Source organism: Chiroxiphia lanceolata, chromosome 12 (genome assembly GCF_009829145.1).
Source record: "Chiroxiphia lanceolata isolate bChiLan1 chromosome 12, bChiLan1.pri, whole genome shotgun sequence".
NCBI classification, from domain to species: domain Eukaryota; kingdom Metazoa; phylum Chordata; class Aves; order Passeriformes; family Pipridae; genus Chiroxiphia; species Chiroxiphia lanceolata.
The window spans coordinates 13,575,979-13,596,110 of NC_045648.1; the positions used below are offsets into that span (position 1 = coordinate 13,575,979).

At 39.4% G+C, this 20,132-nt stretch overlaps 1 protein-coding gene across 1 annotated transcript in view; it reads right to left on the reverse strand.

Moving 5' to 3' along the window:
* Positions 1-20,132, reverse strand: part of PRTG (protogenin) — a 78,386-nt gene that overhangs the window by 19,843 nt on the left and 38,411 nt on the right. The window contains 3 exon segments of the mRNA XM_032700697.1: positions 17,030-17,218; positions 17,974-18,279; positions 19,289-19,453. Of these exon segments, the coding sequence (XP_032556588.1) occupies positions 17,030-17,218; positions 17,974-18,279; positions 19,289-19,453 (660 nt within the window).

The window sequence follows — 20,132 nt, forward strand, 5'->3', positions numbered from 1 at the left end:
CATTGGTCTGGTTTGCCAGGGTGACTGTGCTGCCCCCAAGCCCATCCCTTCAACACAATAAACTCCAGATAATTATTCAAAGAAGAGGCCAGCAGCATGGGCTGCTCTGACATCGGGTCATGGCCTTTGACATCGAATCTGGGGCTAGCCAAAGTCTGCTCCAAGCAACAGAGGTCCAGGGGAATTATTAAGGGGGAAGGGTGGGAAAGGAAGAGCACTGAGAAATACTATCCTTAAAAATGTACTTTTGAAGCAAAGTAATGTAAATACAGCAGAAACTTATTAGGAAAATAAGCAAATACATTTCAAATATACCAGACAAAAGGGACAGAGAGAAGCACATCAAGCCAAACAGTAACATAAATCTGGGAAGCAGAAGGATGATACAGATTCAGATCTGTTCCTCTCAAAATCAGGTATTCCCTCTCAGATTTTCAGTACTGGATTTTATTTCTCTTTTCTGAAGAATGGCCTTTTACTTTGCTTGAGTACACATGGTTAATTAAATAAACACAGTTTAACAACCTTGTTCTATTACTGCTTTTAAAATCTTGTTGAGCCTCTGGATATGCAATTTCTAAGCATTATTACTAGCTTCAAATAATAGTATTTAATTTTTTTTATTTTTAAAGGACTTAGAATTTCAATTGACCACACATTTTAAATAACATCCTTTTAATATCAGATTAAAGTAGTTTGAGCAGTTACAAATTGCCAGCATTTTACATCTCATGGTTTCTTTTTCAGTTTAAATAACTTTAAACATTTAGATGGAACAAAGACTGTCTGTGATACTCATGTTTTCCTTTGCAAACCAAATAACTGAAGTAGAAACTAAGCAATTTGTTCTTTGTACAACATTGTAGAAGTTTATTTTGGTAGAAACTAGAACATACGACACATGTGAATTGATCCAGCTAAACAGTCTGGCTTTCCACGGCTTTGGATGGCTCTGGCTTATTTGTCTAAATCTGAAAAGGGTCTGTATCCCTTTTGTAGCTTTGCTCTATCCCCTTAGAGGGCCCCAGGACAAACAACACCTCACACCCCCTTGCAGTAAAAACATCACCTCTCCTACTGCCCACCAACAGCAATAGCAGCTTCATACAGAAAAAAGTGCTGGGGGAGGGCTGGAGGGGCAGGATGAATTCCCAGCACATGGCATTTTGGCCTTTTGGAAGATGCCTTTTGGAGCCTTAGGAAACGAAAAATACCTAAATGTCTCTAATCTCTTTAAAATAAGTGAAGCAGATGTCAAGGATTTTAAGTGTGCTTGATTTCCTCACTGGCACAGAACATTCCCCCTCTGCCTGTAAGGTCTGCCATCAGTCCCCATGTTTCTCATGTGTTTCAGAGAACTGTTAAACTGCACAAGCAAAAAGCTCCCTTCCAATATTATTGTACCAGTGCTCTCTAAACCAGCAGACACCCTTATGTTAACTAGCCTGGCTCACCGTTTTCAAAGTGAGCCCTCAAAAGCTAACTTGAAAGCAATACCAGAGGCCTGGACAAACACCTAATTTTGATCTTTTGTGCTCGTCTTTTCTTCTGAGAGACCTTTTCTTTTGTTGCTGCCCAGTGGAAAGCACACAGCTCATTGGTCCTGCTTTGAAAGATGAGAGCACTGCCCCTCAGTCCACCCCTCCAAGCACAATCACTTTAATGGAATTATGTAGAGAGGCCATCTCTGGAAGAAGAAAGGGAGGGCGAGGGGGGAGGGAAAGAGTGTCCAAAGGAACCAGCAGAGCAGTAATTACCCCAGTTACTAACACAGATATGTCCACTGAGAATTCATGCAGTGGTCCAAATAGGATGTGCTATCCCACAGAACAGGTTCCCTTATATACAACAACCGAGCCACACATGAGTGACAGAAAACAGTGAATCAAATGTTACAGCAGTGGATCGGGAGAAAAGACTATCACACACACAGTGCTGCTACAAACATGCCTCAAAACAGAAGTGTGCTATAAAAGGTTCTTTTCCACAACATGCAAGCGACTGAAAGGATGATCTTCCCAGTGGAGACAAATATTTCTGGGTTGCAGACTGGAGGAAAGTTTAGACAATTTGCCTGGCCTTCATGTTAAGAAGAATGCTTCCAGAAGATGCATCAAAACACAATGCTGTAAGCACTCTACCAAATTTGGTTTAACATCTGTTTAGGTACCAAGCTCTATCATACAGTCAGTATGCACTGACTGCCTGACATCCAGCATCACCTTACAAACAACACATTTGTACACAATGACAAAGGCAATCTGTTCACAGTGCCCAAACTTTCCCCTGGAGCTATGATATAAATTTTCTTTCAGAACCAACATTTTCTGCTGGTCTGTCATGGACTCCTCATGCCATTTTGACCCTTTTGTGCAGCAAAATGAAAACACTATCTATCATTACTTGCACCACAGTGACTTTGTAGGAGGTGCACAGTTTCATTGCAAAAACATCTGTGGTCTGGTGACTCAGATCTCAAGCTTTAGGAGTTGTGCTGTTCCAAGAACGACTGCAAGATGCAAAAGTTTCAGGCAGGGCAATTAACAACCAGTCTGGCTCTTTCCTCCTTGAGAGGGCAACAAAGAACTGCACTAAAACACACTCAACTTGCTAGATATAAAACAAGTCAGTCATGACAGGAAAACAAACAAAATACATGCAAGTGGAAACCACCACTGTATTTTTCTTAAGGCAAATATTGGCTGCATGGACCATATCCAGCTGCAGCTGTAATTAGGGCCCAAACTTCAGTGGGATGTTCTGTTATTGCAGGTGTCAAGGGCCATGTCTGCTCCTGCTCCCGCAGCGTTCCCTGGTATTTGTTGGACACAGGTAGTGGAGGTGCATGACCAGACGGACAGACAGACACCTATCTACACCCTGTGTCCACACACGGCTGTGTGAGTGCAGAAATATTATTCTACAGGCTCCTTGCAAATGTAAATAAAGCAACCACTTAATGAAGCTCAAAATTTGGCACTCATTTGTCCAGCGCTGGGTAGAGGGGCAAGTTAACCCAGACAGCTGACAAACTTTATAGTGACATTGCTAACCTGACCCATTTGTCACAGGCTGCCAGCTAATCTGATACACGTACTGCTTCTAATATGACAACTCTCATACTTCATTTGCTGAAGTTAAATTCAGGTGCATTAAAACAAAAAAAACTTAGAAAAAAAAAAAGACTGCCATCAAGCTTCCTCTGTACATTACTTTTAATGTAAAGTATTAATTGAAAATCTATCATATAATGCTAAATATTTGCCAATTACACACATTAATAAACCAGGAAGCAGGGAAGGCAGCTAACAGTACTTGTAAAGAGTTCCCCTCAAATGCCTTAGCTGAGCAGGTAATTTCACCTGAAGCGTGTTGGCATAAGGACACAGGTCTCTGTTCCCTCAGCCACAAAAGCCATTGCACTATCTCTCTCCATGCATGAACATATCTGTTACTTTTCCCTAACTGTCTTCTTAGCAGCCTCATTCCCTACAGTCTCTCTCTGACTAGTTGCATATCTTTGACATTTAGCATTTTAATTACATTTAGATTACGCTGAACCACCTTCCTAATGATTTGGTGCAGCAGTGTTATTTTTAGTCTTTACATTTTCATACAGCATATCCCAAACTTCTAAAACATGCCCTGAAGAAAACTTCCACCTGTAATGACAATAAAAGTACCCAGGACCCTATAACATCCTTGACTCTAATATTCACCAGTGTTATATTCATTGGCACACTGTCATGACCGATTCATAGTGATTTTTGTGGTATGAATTAGCACAGAAAAGTTTATTGAAAGGACACAATAAGTGACCAGGCAATGAAGCCCGATAAACTACGTACTTATACTCCTTCTTGAATGCTTTCAGTATGCTTAAGTTTAGTGAAAATGCCCAACTAGGAGGCCAGGAGAATCTGCTTCTCTGTAAAAAAATCATGACTTTTCATCTCCACACTGATTTCTCCCAGAACCATCTTGTGTTCATCTCTTTCCATGACCAGACTCTGCTCTTCTGACATAATTTATCAGGAGAATTACTCAGTCCATATTAGTGGTAGCAGCTGTGCAAGTTAATGTTGTTGTTTTTAGTTAAATAGATGTTAATGGTTTATTTGAAGACTATTTAATTAAGACCAAATTTCTGAAACAGTATTCTTGAAAGCACCATAGACAAATCTTGCAGGTGGTATAAAACAGGTCAACATGTGCAATCTGAATTTGGACCTAATATTGTCAGGAACTCAAGTTCTTTATACAGAGTAATTCTCTGAACTGTGGCCTGAGTACCCTTCCACAAAGATGTAGTTTAATGTCCACACAAAGAAGCATCTAAACAAGAGTAGCCCGAAGGATTTCAGGCTTCCTGAAATTTTTGAAAATCTTTTGCTCTTCTGGCTGACAACACAGCATCTACTATTTATTTTATACTTTGTGGTGTTTTATAAGGATAAAAATGTATCTTTCCCCCACTCGGAAATGGATTACAACATGACATGTTTTTAATGTAGATATTACTTACTACAGGTAAAAACTATGGTACTTTAAAGGATGCCAAGAATAACAATAACAACATGGAAAAGAAAACACAATTTTGCAGAAACTGAAAGAGAATTTTACTGATTTATCCCTTTCTTCACAAATTTCTTTTATATGTGTAAAATACTTTCAACAATTATATACTTGGGAACTTGGTGTAAATTTTTCCTTTAAAATGTTTTTCTTTAACTTTTTTTTAATAAACAAAATCACTTCTCATAGTAAACAATGCTACTGTTGTCCAAATGTTTGACTACAGACAAGTTGTAATGTCAATCTTTTGCCTTACCTACCGTATTTTTTGAATAGTTTTGTGAAGAACAAGAATTGAATACATGTCAAACATTGTGTTAACAAACTGAAAGGTACAGAGTAAAAGACTAGGAGACTACCCATAATCAAGGTTATTTTTGTTAACTTTCCTAATGCATTCAAGATTTAAATCCAAGCTATGTCACTATTTTGATTGAAAAAAGGAGAACAAAATAATCTTGATGTAATTCCTCTGCATATGAAGTTTATACAACACTTAGAAAATGGAAAGCAGTCTGACTGATTGCTTAAGTAAAATAAACACACAGCTACTTAACTCTTAGCTGGCTATCTTCCTTTGTACAATTAAAAGGGTTCCGCATCATTAATTCAGCTTTACAAATGCTGAGTTGAGCCTGCAGTTTGATGAGCATTTTAAAGCAGCATTAGCCAACGCTGCTGCTGACAGAAGCCAGCCTGCTTGCCCTCAGCCCCAGCCACTCACTCCTGCCACAGCCTTGTTTGACTTCCCACCACGTCCCTGTGCACCCTCAAAACTGTCAGGAGCGTGCAAGCACAGAGGAGCAGCACGAATTAGCAGGGACAGGTACACAAGGAGTGTGGGGTGTTTTGTTCCAAAAGTGCCACTTTTGCTACTTCATTGTGCTCAGAGCTGAACTTTGATGAATTCTGAGCGCTGAGCAACATCCCAAGGCAACGGAGTGAGCCCCTGGCCAGCTGGCTGGGACACAACACAGCCACCAGGAACCTGTTTCTTTTTACACAGCCTGGTGAAACTGTGAACCTCAAACCTACCCACACAAAACCTCCAATGATTGAAAAGCCGTGTTATGAATTTATTAATAAAAGACGTTTCCCTCAAGGGGGAGCTGTTATCTAATAGACTGAACACAAAGCTGGAAATCTGGACATTTACAGCTCAGTTCTGACACTGATTTCAGAGATATCATATCACACTCGGGTTAAACCATCAATACCTGAGCAGCTCCATAAAAATGGCCCTTCTCTTCCCTGTGTTTCAGGTACCCAGTTTGTAAGACAGGACAGTGAACACTCTTCACCTGTGAAACTCCCAGGAATGCTTACGAAGTGCTGGAAGAACACAGCACGTGTTCTTAGCACAGACAGATGAACACACGTGTTATTAGCAGAAAAGCAGAAATACAAGTAACTGCCTGAAGTGGATTTTTGCCACACGCTCCAGGCAGCGTTTCGGCTGCCCTGCACAGGGGCACAAGAGATAACACAGGCTTTGGGGGTCCCACTGGGAGACTCCTCCTGGCTCCAACATGAGGGAAGATGACCCTTCAGAGGCAGATCTTCCAACAGGGAGGCTCAAAGAAAAGAGGGAGGTGTAGGCACTGCTGGGTCAACTGGAGTACCATGGGCTTGTGCCTGCACTCTGAATCATACCAAGCAATTCACTTTTCTGTCCTACAACCTGACTGTGCTTTGATGCTTTTCTTTAGGTATTTTATTGGGTTGACTGGAAGCATGATCTGTCATTTCTGAAGGAGAGGGATGACTATCACTGCCTATGTGACAGTGACACTCAATCACAGCCCATGCGTGCATCTACTCTGCTTGGATAACATACAGTGACTTAATACATTCAAACCACCTCTGGGAAAAGTTTTCCAGCACAAATAACTGGCAGGGAGTGCTACAGATACACGTCTTCTAAGGCAAGTGATTGTCACCAAGGCAACAAGGGCTGATGAGAAACTAAGAGAAAGTAAAGGCAGGTGTGAGAAGCAGCGAGAAGGCAGCCAAGACATGAAGAAAGAAAAAAGGCTAAATTAGTCTAACACTAGCAATTATCATGAAAATAAAAATTAATACAAAAGACTAATGTAGTAAGAGGTATGACTGTGATGGAGAGGTGCTGGACTACATCAAGACAAGCAGGATCAAGAAGATATCCTATTTTTCTCCCAGCAGTGTCTACATACACGTGCAAATATAGACACACATACAGAGCTAAGCAACAGGCTGTGAGCACATCCCTCTCTGCTTCTAAAATATACAAAGGAGAAAGTGGGTAAATGATGGGTAAATGGACACAAGGCACAGCAGTACAACACCCACCCATCTGCCTCTCTTCCTCCACATACACCATCCTACCTACTACTACTTCAAAATATCTCCTGTTCCATTGCCTTAAAAAAAATCCCGGGGGGCTGATATAAAGACCACATTTTCAAGACGTATTTGCACACAATATTTTATGTTTCCTCCTCTGTCTGAGTATACAAACGTGTCAGCTGGACAAAGAGCACAACTGGATGCCATGAGAGGCAGAAAACTCAAGTCTTTAACTGAGGTACCAAACAGGATCAAGAATGTATTTCCCTGTCCCAGCTTCTACAAGCACGTGCAGTAACAAATAGTTTTGTTTTGTAATGATAACCATCTTGAGAAGGGGTACAGTATTCAGCTATGATAATGGTAAAAACACTGTGAAAGTGAGTATAAATGTTGAAATACTAGAAAAAAATATTTGCATAAAAAATGTAAGCCTTTTTCCCAGATGGGGAAAAAAAAAGTCATTTAGAAGAGAAGTTTTACAGCAAGAGCAGCTTTTTCCAACACAAGATTGTTTCTTTCCCCACTTCCTGCATCCCCCCCCTTCATTTGCCACAGAAGTGTGACTCCAGGCAGCCTGAAAAAAAACAAACATGGGTTTTATCAAAATTGCATCTTTCCCCAAATTGAAAAATGTTTCTGTTAGCAACAATGTCTTCATGGCAAATATATAACCAAGGTGTTGCCGAAGGCAGCAAATCTACCACAAAATGTGTTGGCTTAGCTTTAGAAGTGCATTTACTTATCACTAACACAGAAACTGCAAAGATCCCCTACTTTTACCTTTCCCATGCAACTACAACTGGTAACATGACCCAAAAAATTTAATGAAAAAAAAAATCAGGATAAATTAACATTCTGATCACAACATCTGGATTGTTGTTTAACAGCGGAAGAAAATAATAAATAAAAAGGAAGAGTGAAAAAAAATTAAGAAATATAACTAGCCCTGTACAGCAAATGTTTTCTTCTGTCCACTCTGAAGTCTCTTTCATGTGCTAATGGTGGCATTTTTTTAAACTCTTCCCCTTTGACTTACTCAGACCTTTAAGGACCTCACACATCTAATGGTTCCTCACATTCACCAAGAACAATCAAGAGAGGTCTGGGGGTTGACATGCAGTATGATTAATGGACAATGTTGATTTAATTTCCTATAACAGGAGTTTTCTCTAAGCTTTCTCCAAGGAGCAGTTTCTTTGCAATCCAGGACTTAAGTATTTTACTAATGAAGTCCAATAAATAGCAAATTAAATAATGCTGTCTCCCAGAGACAAATCCTCTCATTTCAGGAAGAAAAAAAAGAAAACCAACCACTGTATTTAAAGTTCTGATTAAATCCTGTATAGCAGGAATGTACTTAGTTGTTCAGTTTTCTGGGAGTTTTTTGTCTGGTTTGCTTTATTTTGTTGGTTTACTTAAGAAATTTTAGCAGCTGTCTGGTCATTCCTGCTGTTGTTATCTGCTTGCTCGCTTTTACCTTTCAACAGGGGTACACATTTAACAATTTCCAGTTCCAAGAAATTTGTCTTTATTTATTGGTCACTTTATAGCTATCAAAATGTATACTATTACATATTCATTATAATACTTAGAAACATTTCAAAAGCAACTCAGAGGTTTTGTATTAAAGTCATTTACTACTTTCTTCTTGTAAGGAGTGATCAATATGTCCTTTTCACGAAGCAAATTTTAACCTTCAGCTCCAGCAAAGGAACAATGGAACACTATTTGCATACATCCTAACTGTTACTCAATCAACATGACACAATTTCCCGACTGAATTCCCACACAGGTTTAGCTCTAAATGGTGGAATTTCTACCCTGAGAACACAGAGCAACAGAGAGATTTCCTGCAAGATTCTAATCGCTTTCCCACCGCTGAGAAGTTTACCTTCAAGCAGTCTGAAGACACAACACATTTTGCTTTGCTATAGGCTGGTACGTTATCTTGCCAGAGTGCAAAAAATCTCCCCCTCCTACTTGGAAGGTTTTGCAGCACCCTTGATTCCAGTTCTACAAGTTGTGGCACAATTAGTCTGATGTCCTGAGACAAATGCATCCAACCCAGTTATGGGGAGAGCTGATAAAGAGACCGAAAGTCTCTCAAAAATAGGCAACAAACCTCCACACTACTGGAGTGGTCCAATGGAATATAATCTCTCCTGCTGCCTTAGTAAAGCCCATAACTTTACATTAGTGCTTTTAACATCACTACAAGGCATTGTCCCATGAAACAATGAAACTTCCCTCATCCTGACAGCTCATGCTATCTCTTTAGAGAGTCGGGCTTAACTGGTCTTAGCACTCTGTTTTGGTTTTTTGAAGTACAGTACACTCAATCTTTATTCTGCACTTGAGTTCATTGTGTCCTTCCCCTTTAAAGAGCCACTAGCTTGGGAAGTTAAAATGAATTACTGCAAAAGTCAAGGCATGTTTAAATGAGGGTGTCAGGACTATTTTCCCAAATAAATGGCTCCAAACTGGAACAGTTCAGTGGGCATGTGCAAGAAGGTTACACAAAAATATATTAAGCAATCCTTCCGACACACAATCTGCCTGTTTCTGAAAGATCTGAACTGTCTAAGAGAACAAGAATGCACCTTTCTGATCCAAGAATAAGCGCTTATCATGTTGACAAATTAATAATTTTCCATGAGTTTTAGAGCCATTCCATGACTGTAGTTAATTCAAAAAAAGCCTAGAGTTTCCTCTTAGTGTCTGTCTCATATAACATTTTAATCAGCAGCAAAACCAGTTATGCTGCTAATGCAGAGGTTACGGATGTCAGTATTCCAGTACCTACTGAAGTTGATTACTGGCTAAATTGGTAACCTATTCAGAGGCTTGATGGCATCATTTAAAAATGACAAATACATTAAACATTAATTAAAGCTTTCAATTACAAATGCACTGTATGAAAATAACATTTACTTTCAAAAAGAAAAATACGGGCAGAAGTAACTGTGATGTGAAACTTAAATGCACTCAGAAAACATACATGATAAGGCAATCTTTTCTTTTAAGAACAAAAATTCAGGTGAAAATATGTAATTATGACACACATCTGCAATATTGCACAATGCAAAACAAATAATGGCAGAACTACACAGGAAGGAAGGCACTGCAGTTTTTTACAGATGAGGCACTTGAACTGCATAAAAACTATGCAGCATTAGCTGCTGACAGTTAACTGGCTGCTCCCCAGCAAATCTGCTCAGAACAAGCTGATATTTATCTAGGATTCCCACTCAGTCGTGTGCAAGAGTGCTTAGCTAAAGCTGAGCCCAAGGTCCAGTTGTTGTAATGGATGCCACGCCAATAAGCTCCAACAAAGGGCCACAAAGTTCAACCCCAGCTTCAGTTTTGCTCAGTAAGAATTCAATTTACAACCCGAGTGAATCAATTTTTCACCTAAACAGAGCAGTGCAGTATTTTTCTTCCATAAGGGAGGCACGAACCAAGTGGGTGAGTCTGTGAGTCTGTGTCTGGTCACCTCATGTCAGCAGATTTGTGCTGTGTAACCTCCCAACATTCCCTGCTCACTTGCCCCTGTGCACCCCAGCTGCACATGGACCAACAAGTGCATGACCAGCAACGCTGCACAAAACAGAGGCTTGATGCCTTCCCTGCCTCTGCCACCCAGAGAACACAAGCACAAGCAAGAACAGCAAATCCCAACCTAGAAGGAGCTCTCTGCTACAAGCAGATCTAGAGAAATGACTAGCACTGACATACACTGGAAACAAAACACAATGCGACAGTTTGTAATTCGCAACAAAACAGAAAATGCAGTTTGATCTCTATTTACACTTACAGCCTGTAAAATGCAATACAGTTCCTTTTATAAAAGAGGTTAAATCCTATCAAAGCAGCATTTGCTTTGATATTTTGCCAGTTTAAAAACTTAGAGTAATAAAGCCCCTTCCACTCTCTCTTTTAATCTATGATCTACCTTTCAAAACCTGAAAGAAAAAAAATTATATGCAGATATGCCATATCTGCCTTTGGAAGACAGACTCATTTAGAGTGGTGACAGGTCTGCCTTTCATGATTATGAAGCAAGGAATGTGTGTCTCTTGTTTATCAACGTGCAGCAGAACCACACTATCACAGCAGGACTAGGCAAGGGCTTGGGTTTGTTAACTACAAATATACATAATCTGTCTTGTCTGCAAAAGAGAAAGAGGTCACAGTTAGCTGAGGAAGACGTTGATTTTAAACATGCCCAGTTTACTTCTAGGGCTTTTGGTTTTATTACTGTGCAGTATGAGTGATTCCTCCTCCCCTCTCTCAGCAAATCCCTTATGTTTTAGCTGATAAGTAGTAGTAGCAAGCCTGTTACACACAATCAGGAGAATTGACAGATAAGAGGTTTAGTTTAAGGATGTAATCAGCGTGAGTAAACACTAGACTGACCCAGCTGTAAACAGTGGAAATAAATGATAATATTTGTCCTGGTCACCTACTGAGCTATTAGACACTTTCCACTATGTAGCAATGTAAATATAATGACTACAGTATATACAGCAGACAGTGCTATCATCTGGTTTCCTAAGCAAGAAAGCTGAGCTTTTAGTTGATCTTTATTAAGAACTAAAGTAATTTCTAATTATTTTTTAACAGAGCTGTCTTCAGCACCCTGCATGTCTGATCCGATATAAAATACCTCAAACAAAAAAAAGTGTATCTGTAATACTACATTATGTTGTATTGAATGCCATTTGAGAACAGTTAACAATGAAACTAAAAAAAAAAAGTGTTTCTCAAGAAAGACCTGTGTTTTTTTCACATAATTTCATGAAACTGTAAGAATGCCTTGCTCCTTGAATTTGTATGGGAATCACAAGATAAATTTCAATAGTGACTTATAACCAAAAAGCAGTACCAACTTCCCCCCCCCAGTTTTGAGTATCCCAGAATTCTCAGTTTCAAGTATGTGAGACTACATTTTGACACCAAGAAAACATGAGATAAAACTGAAATTATAGCCCTAGCTAGCAGAAATAACTACATTAACACATTAAATCCTCTTACAATGTTCCTTCTCAGTCATCAGAGCTGTCCAAGATGACATTAACTTTTTAAAACTTACATTTTTCCAGTACATTCACTTGCAATATGATACAAATGAAACCACTATGTCCTATCTGACCATCATATCAACTGCTTTATGAAAACTGATAAGCACTTTTACAGAATCATTACCAGAGGCACTTGGGTGACGTACATCAGGCAGTTTAAGTGAACGAATTCTTTGCATTGACTCTTCTTACACACCCTTATTTAATTTCTATAGACTACAGAATGACCTTGTCATCTTTGCTGCCCTGGAGTAAAGCTTAGCTACAGTCATGGTTGTAACGTGATATAAATAGATCCAAAGGAAATTAAACAACTGAAGGCCAAGTCTCTGGGGGAATCCTAAGTGTTGGAGGTTTGTTGGCTAATTCTTCAGCAGAAGCCCCCTTTCCAAAGGGGAACACCACACAGGGTCACAAAACGTGCCTTTGTGTCATTTAGACCTTGACAAATTCTTCACTTGGAAATTTTGCCTGAGTCAAAGAGGGCAGGGAAATGCACTTTGCTTTATTTCTCCTCTCTGCAACTGGAAAGAGGTAGGACACAGAAGAGCTTTCAGGCAGAGAAGTTTCTCCTGATTAAGGTCAAACTTTTTGGAGTAATGACACAGATGAGTCTGACAGAATCTAATTGTTTTTCCAAAAGTACGAGACTGGGGCAGGGGAAATGCCACTGGGTAATGTAAAATTGAGTATCAGGAGAAGCAGTAGAGGGTTATGATGCACCTCATGTTAAACAGCACAGAAGAAGCTTTCTCAGAGAGAAAGTTTGCAGTGCCTCCAAGCCTCTCAGGAGTCCCCAAGGAATTTATTAATTTAATTATTTATTTTAAGCAGATACTCATCATTTCACGGCCATCCAATCACTTGGCAGCTTCTCCCATTCCCCCCGTAGCCCCAAGCCCTGGGAAGCCAGCAGTGCTCCTGGGGGCTGCAGCTCCCAGCACAGCACACAAAGCCAACAGACCAGTTTTTCCATCCCCTGAGGTGTCCCTGTGAAAATGGTTATTTGCTGCGATATCATCACGACAGAGACAAAAGAGCACCTCCAGCGAGTGTGCACATCTCTGCTACTGCCTGCTGCCCTCAGGGCTTCCTGTGCATTTAGAGACCCTACCTTTGCCTTGCCACCAAAGTGCCACTTTCTGAAATCGTCACTGTCACTCCATCCCTGAAGGTGGGACAGCTCCCAGACAGAACGAGTTTAGCAGAGTGAATTCTTGCTTTCCTCCCTCCTTCCAAGCACAGAAGGCTTGGAGGCTAATGGTAGGAACATGTTGCAATTCCCCATCACCAGTGACATTCATTTAATTAATTGCCAGCATGATAAGAACTGAAAAGTGAAGTTCAGAAAGGGGAACTTCCAGGCAGCTTGAAGAACAGCGTTCTTGTGTTACAGCATCAGAATTGATCACACTTTCTTGAGTTTCATAACCAAGAATTAGAATTTGATGTTATCCTCCCAGATAAGCTTCAAATGGGCTCTTGTGAGTCCTTCTTGTACAGGCTCCACCTTCCTAGCAGCCATAAGCTGCAAATACAGTGAGCCCTGACAGGCCAACAGTCCACTTAGCACAGTAGTGAGCACCATGGAGGCATGGATGCATATGCACATGCTTAAACTACTCTTGGAAAAAAATTATCTGAACACGTCTAAAGGGGGTGATGAGCTTCTCTGGACACTCATTTGAACTTTCAAGTTTTGCCTATTCCCCTCCTGCTGCACAGTGAGAAGGTTCCCCAACAAGCTCTTCCACCAGCAAAATTCACTTCAACTTCTGAACACATGTATTCTGAACCATTACAGAAACAGAACCTGTAGACTCATCAAGTCTAACAGTGAAAGACTTTCTGTAAGGAAAAAATTTCTAGACTAGGAGGAAGCAAAGGAAGAATTAAAAATAGAGGCAAAAATGCGAGGTATGCACCCAAGGGTCTACTCCTGTGGCAAATTCAAGTAATAATGGAATTTTACACTGGACTAGGAAATGGCCTGCTATTGAAAAATAAATGCCAAGACCTTTAACACAAACAAATGTCTGTGTGAAACTGTGGGTATTTATTTTGAGAATGGCAGAACTGACTCTGATCAGATCATTTAATTCTATTTACGTGGTGACTATCATACTAAATAATCCCCTTTAAAAATACACAGGGGTAACTGGGGTAGACCCACACTGGAGTAAGAGAGGCCAGTTCTCAGAAAACAAGGTAGGAACCAACAAGAGACTAAAACATGCAGCATAACATTCATATTGCTACATTTCCTGTTCAATCATTGTAATCTATTTCACACTACCATTGCTGAGTCTGCTTTACCTGTCATAATTATCCTCCCATCAAGAGTCCCGTAGACATTTGCAACCATTTACAGTAGTTTTATCAATGCTATCAACAATCAAGGCAATCAACAGTGCTTATAATAACAATGCTAATATTCTCTTTGATTAGAGAATATTATGAATTCTCACTTTGTGATGCACTTCAATTGCCACAAAGTGAACTGTCTTATTTAAACACACAGATTTTGCACAATTGGTATTTGTACCAATGTCTGCAGAAAGTTCCTTGGACTGATGTATTGACATGCTCCAAATGTCACTAGAAGTCTATTTGCAGTTTATTAACTATGCAAAAGAACAGGGAATGGTAGAGCAGCCTTAGGTCATGACAAACTAAGACATAAGGAGGGAGTGTTTGGAAGCCATTTAAATTCACTGGCAACAGATAATGCATGAGAAACTGCTCCATCTTAGCCAAGGGGAAGCACCTGGGACTATCAGTATATTCTTCCAAATTAGGAATAACCTTTCCTTTTGACCATATCATCCAACATATATGAAACCCAAAATCTTAAAACACACTTTTCCCCTTCAAGTTTCACCCTTGCAATATTCTACTAATTCCTGTAGCTCATAATGAAGACATTTATTTTAAAGAGGCTGTCAATAAATCAGTAGTTTAGTGTCCTCAGGAGAGGCAAATGGATGACAGAACATTAGTACTCGAAGCCTCTGTCCAGTTCATGAAGAATCAGTTTACCACAGTCACAAAACCCAGTGTGTGGCTTGTCTTCTTGTATCTCAAATTCTACCAGGTAGGACCACTTCCTAATAACTAATAATTTTTACATGCATGCATAAATGTCCTAGTCCAAATTATTTAGATTATTCACAAGAAATTAAAAAAGTGCAAATCAGTCCCTTTTTAATATGTGGATATTGCTACAGTTTTCATGGGTTTATATGTTGCTTACAAATATACCTGTTACATTCTCCACACGTGCAGCTGCCGGGGGCAGAAGAAGGTTGGTTGTGTACTGTTTTCAAAGAAATAATTTAGCATACACAAGTTTTTCAAACAGGCAGCTTGGCAATGGGCAAGCACAGCAGCCAGACAGGCACTATCGCTATGAGAACTTTGTTCACTGTGTGAACTTTCCAAGCTTCAGTATATTTAATCATCTTAGCAGTGGAAAATCATGACCTAATCAAATTTCCTGTGCTGCCTTTTGTAGCTGTAGCAATGAGTGCCTTTTACTGCAAACAAAAATAAGAAAACAGCAAAGAAACTCACATATGAAAACTTCCCATATTTGATATACACTTCAAACAACTCAATACATCCCATTAAAAAAAAAATAAATTACTACTACTAAAGATATTTGAAAAAAATGCTCTTCAGTGGACCTAACCTACAGCAGCACAGATTATGTACATTTAAAATATATAAATTATGGCAACCAGATTATATATTTCGGTCACCATATTTAGATACTAAGTATTATGATAAAGAATTAGCACTCAACACATCATGTGCACCATGACTGAATAGTTAACTCTAGTATATGAATTATTCCTTCTTGCAATTCAGTTAACTGTGATCATATGAAAGTTGTAATTTCCCAAACTCACTTTTCTTTCATTTTCTCCTGTCTACATGGAAAGAAAAAACAATAAAAACACAGAGATAATATACATTTGAACATAAATCTGCAAAATAGTATTTTAATCTGAGGAAGATTAGTATAGTGAGAAAATCTATATGATGTAGATCACACTGTTAATAAATTTGTGTGTGTCTGAAATTACTGCTCTGTAATTCCATACTGAGGAGACGAAAAAAATTATTAATTTCTGTCCTAGGACACACAGACACCACATCCTTTCAACTCAGTGCTCTTTTGTCTCACAGCTCTGTTAAACAGTCAGCCACTGCCAGATGCTCTGGATAGAAATGGTCACAGATGGTCAGCTGTCCAGTTAACAGACCAGGATGTTCTCCTCAAATCTTCCCTAAAATAGTATCTCCACTGTATTCAGCAGATGAGAATATCTGAGCATGGTCAAGAGGCCATCTGACCTAGTTAAGACTGCAGGTCAATTTTGATAACTCAGTCAAGATTAATTCTCCACAATACCCCTAAGTAAACTATCTCAACAGTCAGGTGATCAATGGAAAGACTCCAATGGGACTCAGCAAGTTCTGTGCCCTAATCTTTGTGCTCAGTCCTGCAAATATTTATTGGTACTCCTTAAAATTATTAGCAGAATAATAACAGAATAACACAGGCTACTTGCTGCTGTGGTGAACAAGCAGTGCTCGTTGTGCAGTATGGCTGTGAAAAAGGCTATAAATAACAGAGAAATAAGGTAGAAATACTAGAGAAAAATCTTGGGTATTTTGAATTCATCTTTCACTGTTCCTAAATCAGGCATAAATACAAAAAAGCTGAAAAAAACTGCATATTAAAAAGACAGGTCATTTACTAGCAGTATTTACTAACTATAAGTTCTGTATCTTGTGATAAGCAGCAGGGTGTCCTTCTTCCAAATTACACAAGACTTACAAGATCTGGTTATCTCAGTGTTGTGCAACACACTTTTTGTGACGGGATTATTCCCTCAGCAGCCCAACTGCAGCTTGCAAAGCTTATTGCTGGGAAAGAGGTGGCCAAACTAACGTTGTTGCCCTGCAGGTCTAGTGATTCAAGCTCTGTAAGATGCCGCTCTCTCCCAAAACAAATGAGAAATATTTTATATACTCACCTAAACCACTGACAATATATTCAAGATCACTGGCATCCAACAGAATGGGTCCGTTCTCCTGCTGCCCCTCTTCCTTGTAATACAGCTTGTACCCCTGAACAGCTGCAGTGTCCTCAGAGTCCTGCTGCCACTGCACTGAGATGGTTGTGCAGTTCATGGGCTCCAAACGCAGCTCGGGAGACTTTGGTGCTGGTTTTAAAGAAATACACATAATAGTCTTACATTCTAGAAATAACTATTTTTCATGCAAAAATCTGGGTGCCCGTAAGTCCAAAGTTCCCTCAAGACTTTGATTCTAACTCATCTGTGTATTCACCTTTCTTATGATATCTGACTCCCTATAACACAAACTAGTAGCAAATTAATTTAGGATAAAACAGAATACTAAGAGCTTTTAATTCCATATCTTAATAAGTAAATTAATACATTTATAAGGTAGTTATTTTTAAAGAAGAACAATAACACCCCAAAAATAGTTACAAAATTACCTCCTGTTTTAAAGTGAGACAGAGCAAATGTGAATTCAAATTACATATTTTTCAACCTATTCATGCAAAGTTGAATGTTCTTCTGAATGACATTACTAAATAATAATGTAATCCAGAGCTCAATTTTAACAACCCAAATTAGACTTCAAATACCAAGTCAATTTGCGTATTCAAAACATTCATGCATTTTGTTTATAATACAGACTTACATGCAGACCCTGTCAGTACCTGTACACACTGCTAATGTGCAATGTCCCACTTGGCAAAAATGTATTTCACACTGAACAAAATGGTGCAGGAAGCTTTAGTTCATGTTTGCGAGCTGCTTAAATGTTTTAGCTTGTAGACTCAGTTTTGAAATCAAAAACAAAAAAAAAAAGGAAAAAAAACCCACAAAACCCCCAACAACAACCACAAAAGCCATTGGTGCTCAGTGCAAAGTATGTTGAGAGTCACCTTTCACACTTGTAGCCTTGGGAGTTCGGTGCGAAGTCCACAGCGATGCCTCTCCCCAGCCAATCCTTGTTGCAGCAGTGATACGGACCAAGTACACACTGTCAGGCTTCAGGCCTTCAAGGAGATACTCATCTGAAGTCCCTGGGAGCTCCAGGACTTGGATTTTGGTCTCTGTGCTGAGGCGGAAGGACAGACGGTACAGGACGACCTGACCTCTCCTGTATTTTGCAGGAATTGGCAGCCAAGATATGAGAATGTCTGTAGGACTCCTGCTCGTCAAACTGATTTCAGGAGCTCTCAAGGGAACTAAAAAGGGAAAGGCAAAGCTTTTGAGCTCAGAGAAAAAAAAGATCGAAAATTCTCATCTGACATCTTGGCCTATGCTGAGGTGTCAGTAATGTAAGAGTAAAGAATCCAACAAGTTTTGCAGATTATTTGTCAGGGATAACTTTACACTTCTCATACTTCTCACCTATAGCCTAAGCAAGCTTTTTTCCTTAAGGCCCTCAACACTTTCTTCTCTTATTCCTGCCAGCAGTAATCAGCACGTTAATGGTCTGAAAACTGCCTATCAAGGTTAGATACAGCAGCTCAAACTGAGTCAGGACAACCACCTGTACTGTCACAAACTCAGTGCATGTTTTCTTCCATCAGCCATGTAATGAGGGTTGTAACTCCTGACAAAGAGACAGGCAGACAACTGGAACTGGCAATGTTCCATGCTGCCAAAGCTTAACCCTGTCAGAATTTATTAATCAGTTCTAATGCACAACACTAAACAGTTTGTTGTTGCCATGATGTTCAGATTAATTAAATTACTGCACAGAAATAAGTCAGTAGGGCCTTTTATGACATTCCGATTCTACTGAAAAGCACATATACACAAAAAAACCAAATCAAAATGTTTGAGGGGGGGGGTGTATAGCAAATTTTTATTTCAAGTTTTCCTACAACATCTGCAAAAAAAATGCAGTGGATGTGCAGTTTGATCCACATTTCAGTCATAGAGACTAAATCCTAGGTTACTATCAAATTCTCAACATCACGAGACTTCCTAAAGGTCCAGAACAGTGATTAACATGATTTAACGAAATGTCTTTCAAGATAGAAAAATACTCTGTGTGATATACACTGTTGCTCTATCAGAATGTTATTTGACTCTCATTCCTTTCATTAGCTGGCTGGCTTGCACGGTGTGTATCCAGAAGTCTCACTGGCATCGATGGAAATTTGAGATCCTCGAGAACTGTTAGCACTGGATTTCACATTTCTATTCAGTGCAAATAAAAATGTTCACCAAAACAATTTGTCTTACCATCTTCAAGGGTGTGCTGTGTCACATGATCTGACATCTGACTGGCTCCCAGAGGCATATAAGCTACAATATAGAAGGTGTAGTTGCTGGCTGGTTCCAGGTCATCAATAATGTAATGGGTTGTATCATTTCCAATGACCACTTGGTACTCCTCATTATTTAAACCTGGCGTAAAACAAGGGTTAGACAATCAAAAATTCCTGAAAATCCTCAAACATCACAGTATCTTGGCTTTAAGATGTTACAAAGTAAATTTTACTTTCTTCCCCAGCCTACCTTTATGTTTTCAACCCTACTAAGTAAAAACTCTTTCGTGCACAGGAGTAACTGTGTCTTGCTGTGCTGCAGGTTATGGTGTTTCAGGTTTTTGCTGAATAAGGGATGCTGAATGCAACTCTAAACCCTATTTAGAATTAATCACAACAAACTGTGCCCCATGTACAGTAACACAACAAGCTCTAATAGCCTCATCATTCATACCCAGCTTCTAAATCTATTTGTTTAGAATCAGGGAGGGTTTTTTCAACACCTATTTACAAAGCCTTTCTATAGCAGACTGCGAGGAATGTGAAGGCTTCACTCTACCAAAAACAAAACAAACAACCCCCTCCCCAAAAGAAACAAACAGAAAGAATTTATTCAGCAAAAGGATCTCGTTTTAGCCCTGCAATTTCTATGTACATTTGATTGACACGGGTTTTTTCCACAATTTGGAGAAAGGCCAATAAGAACAGACCAGAATGAGCTTCAAAAATGTTTGGCTCCTTAGCAAGTTGTTACAAAAGAAAGAAGAAAAAAAAAAAAAAAAAAATTGTCAGCAATTCACATTAAAATATGCATAGCA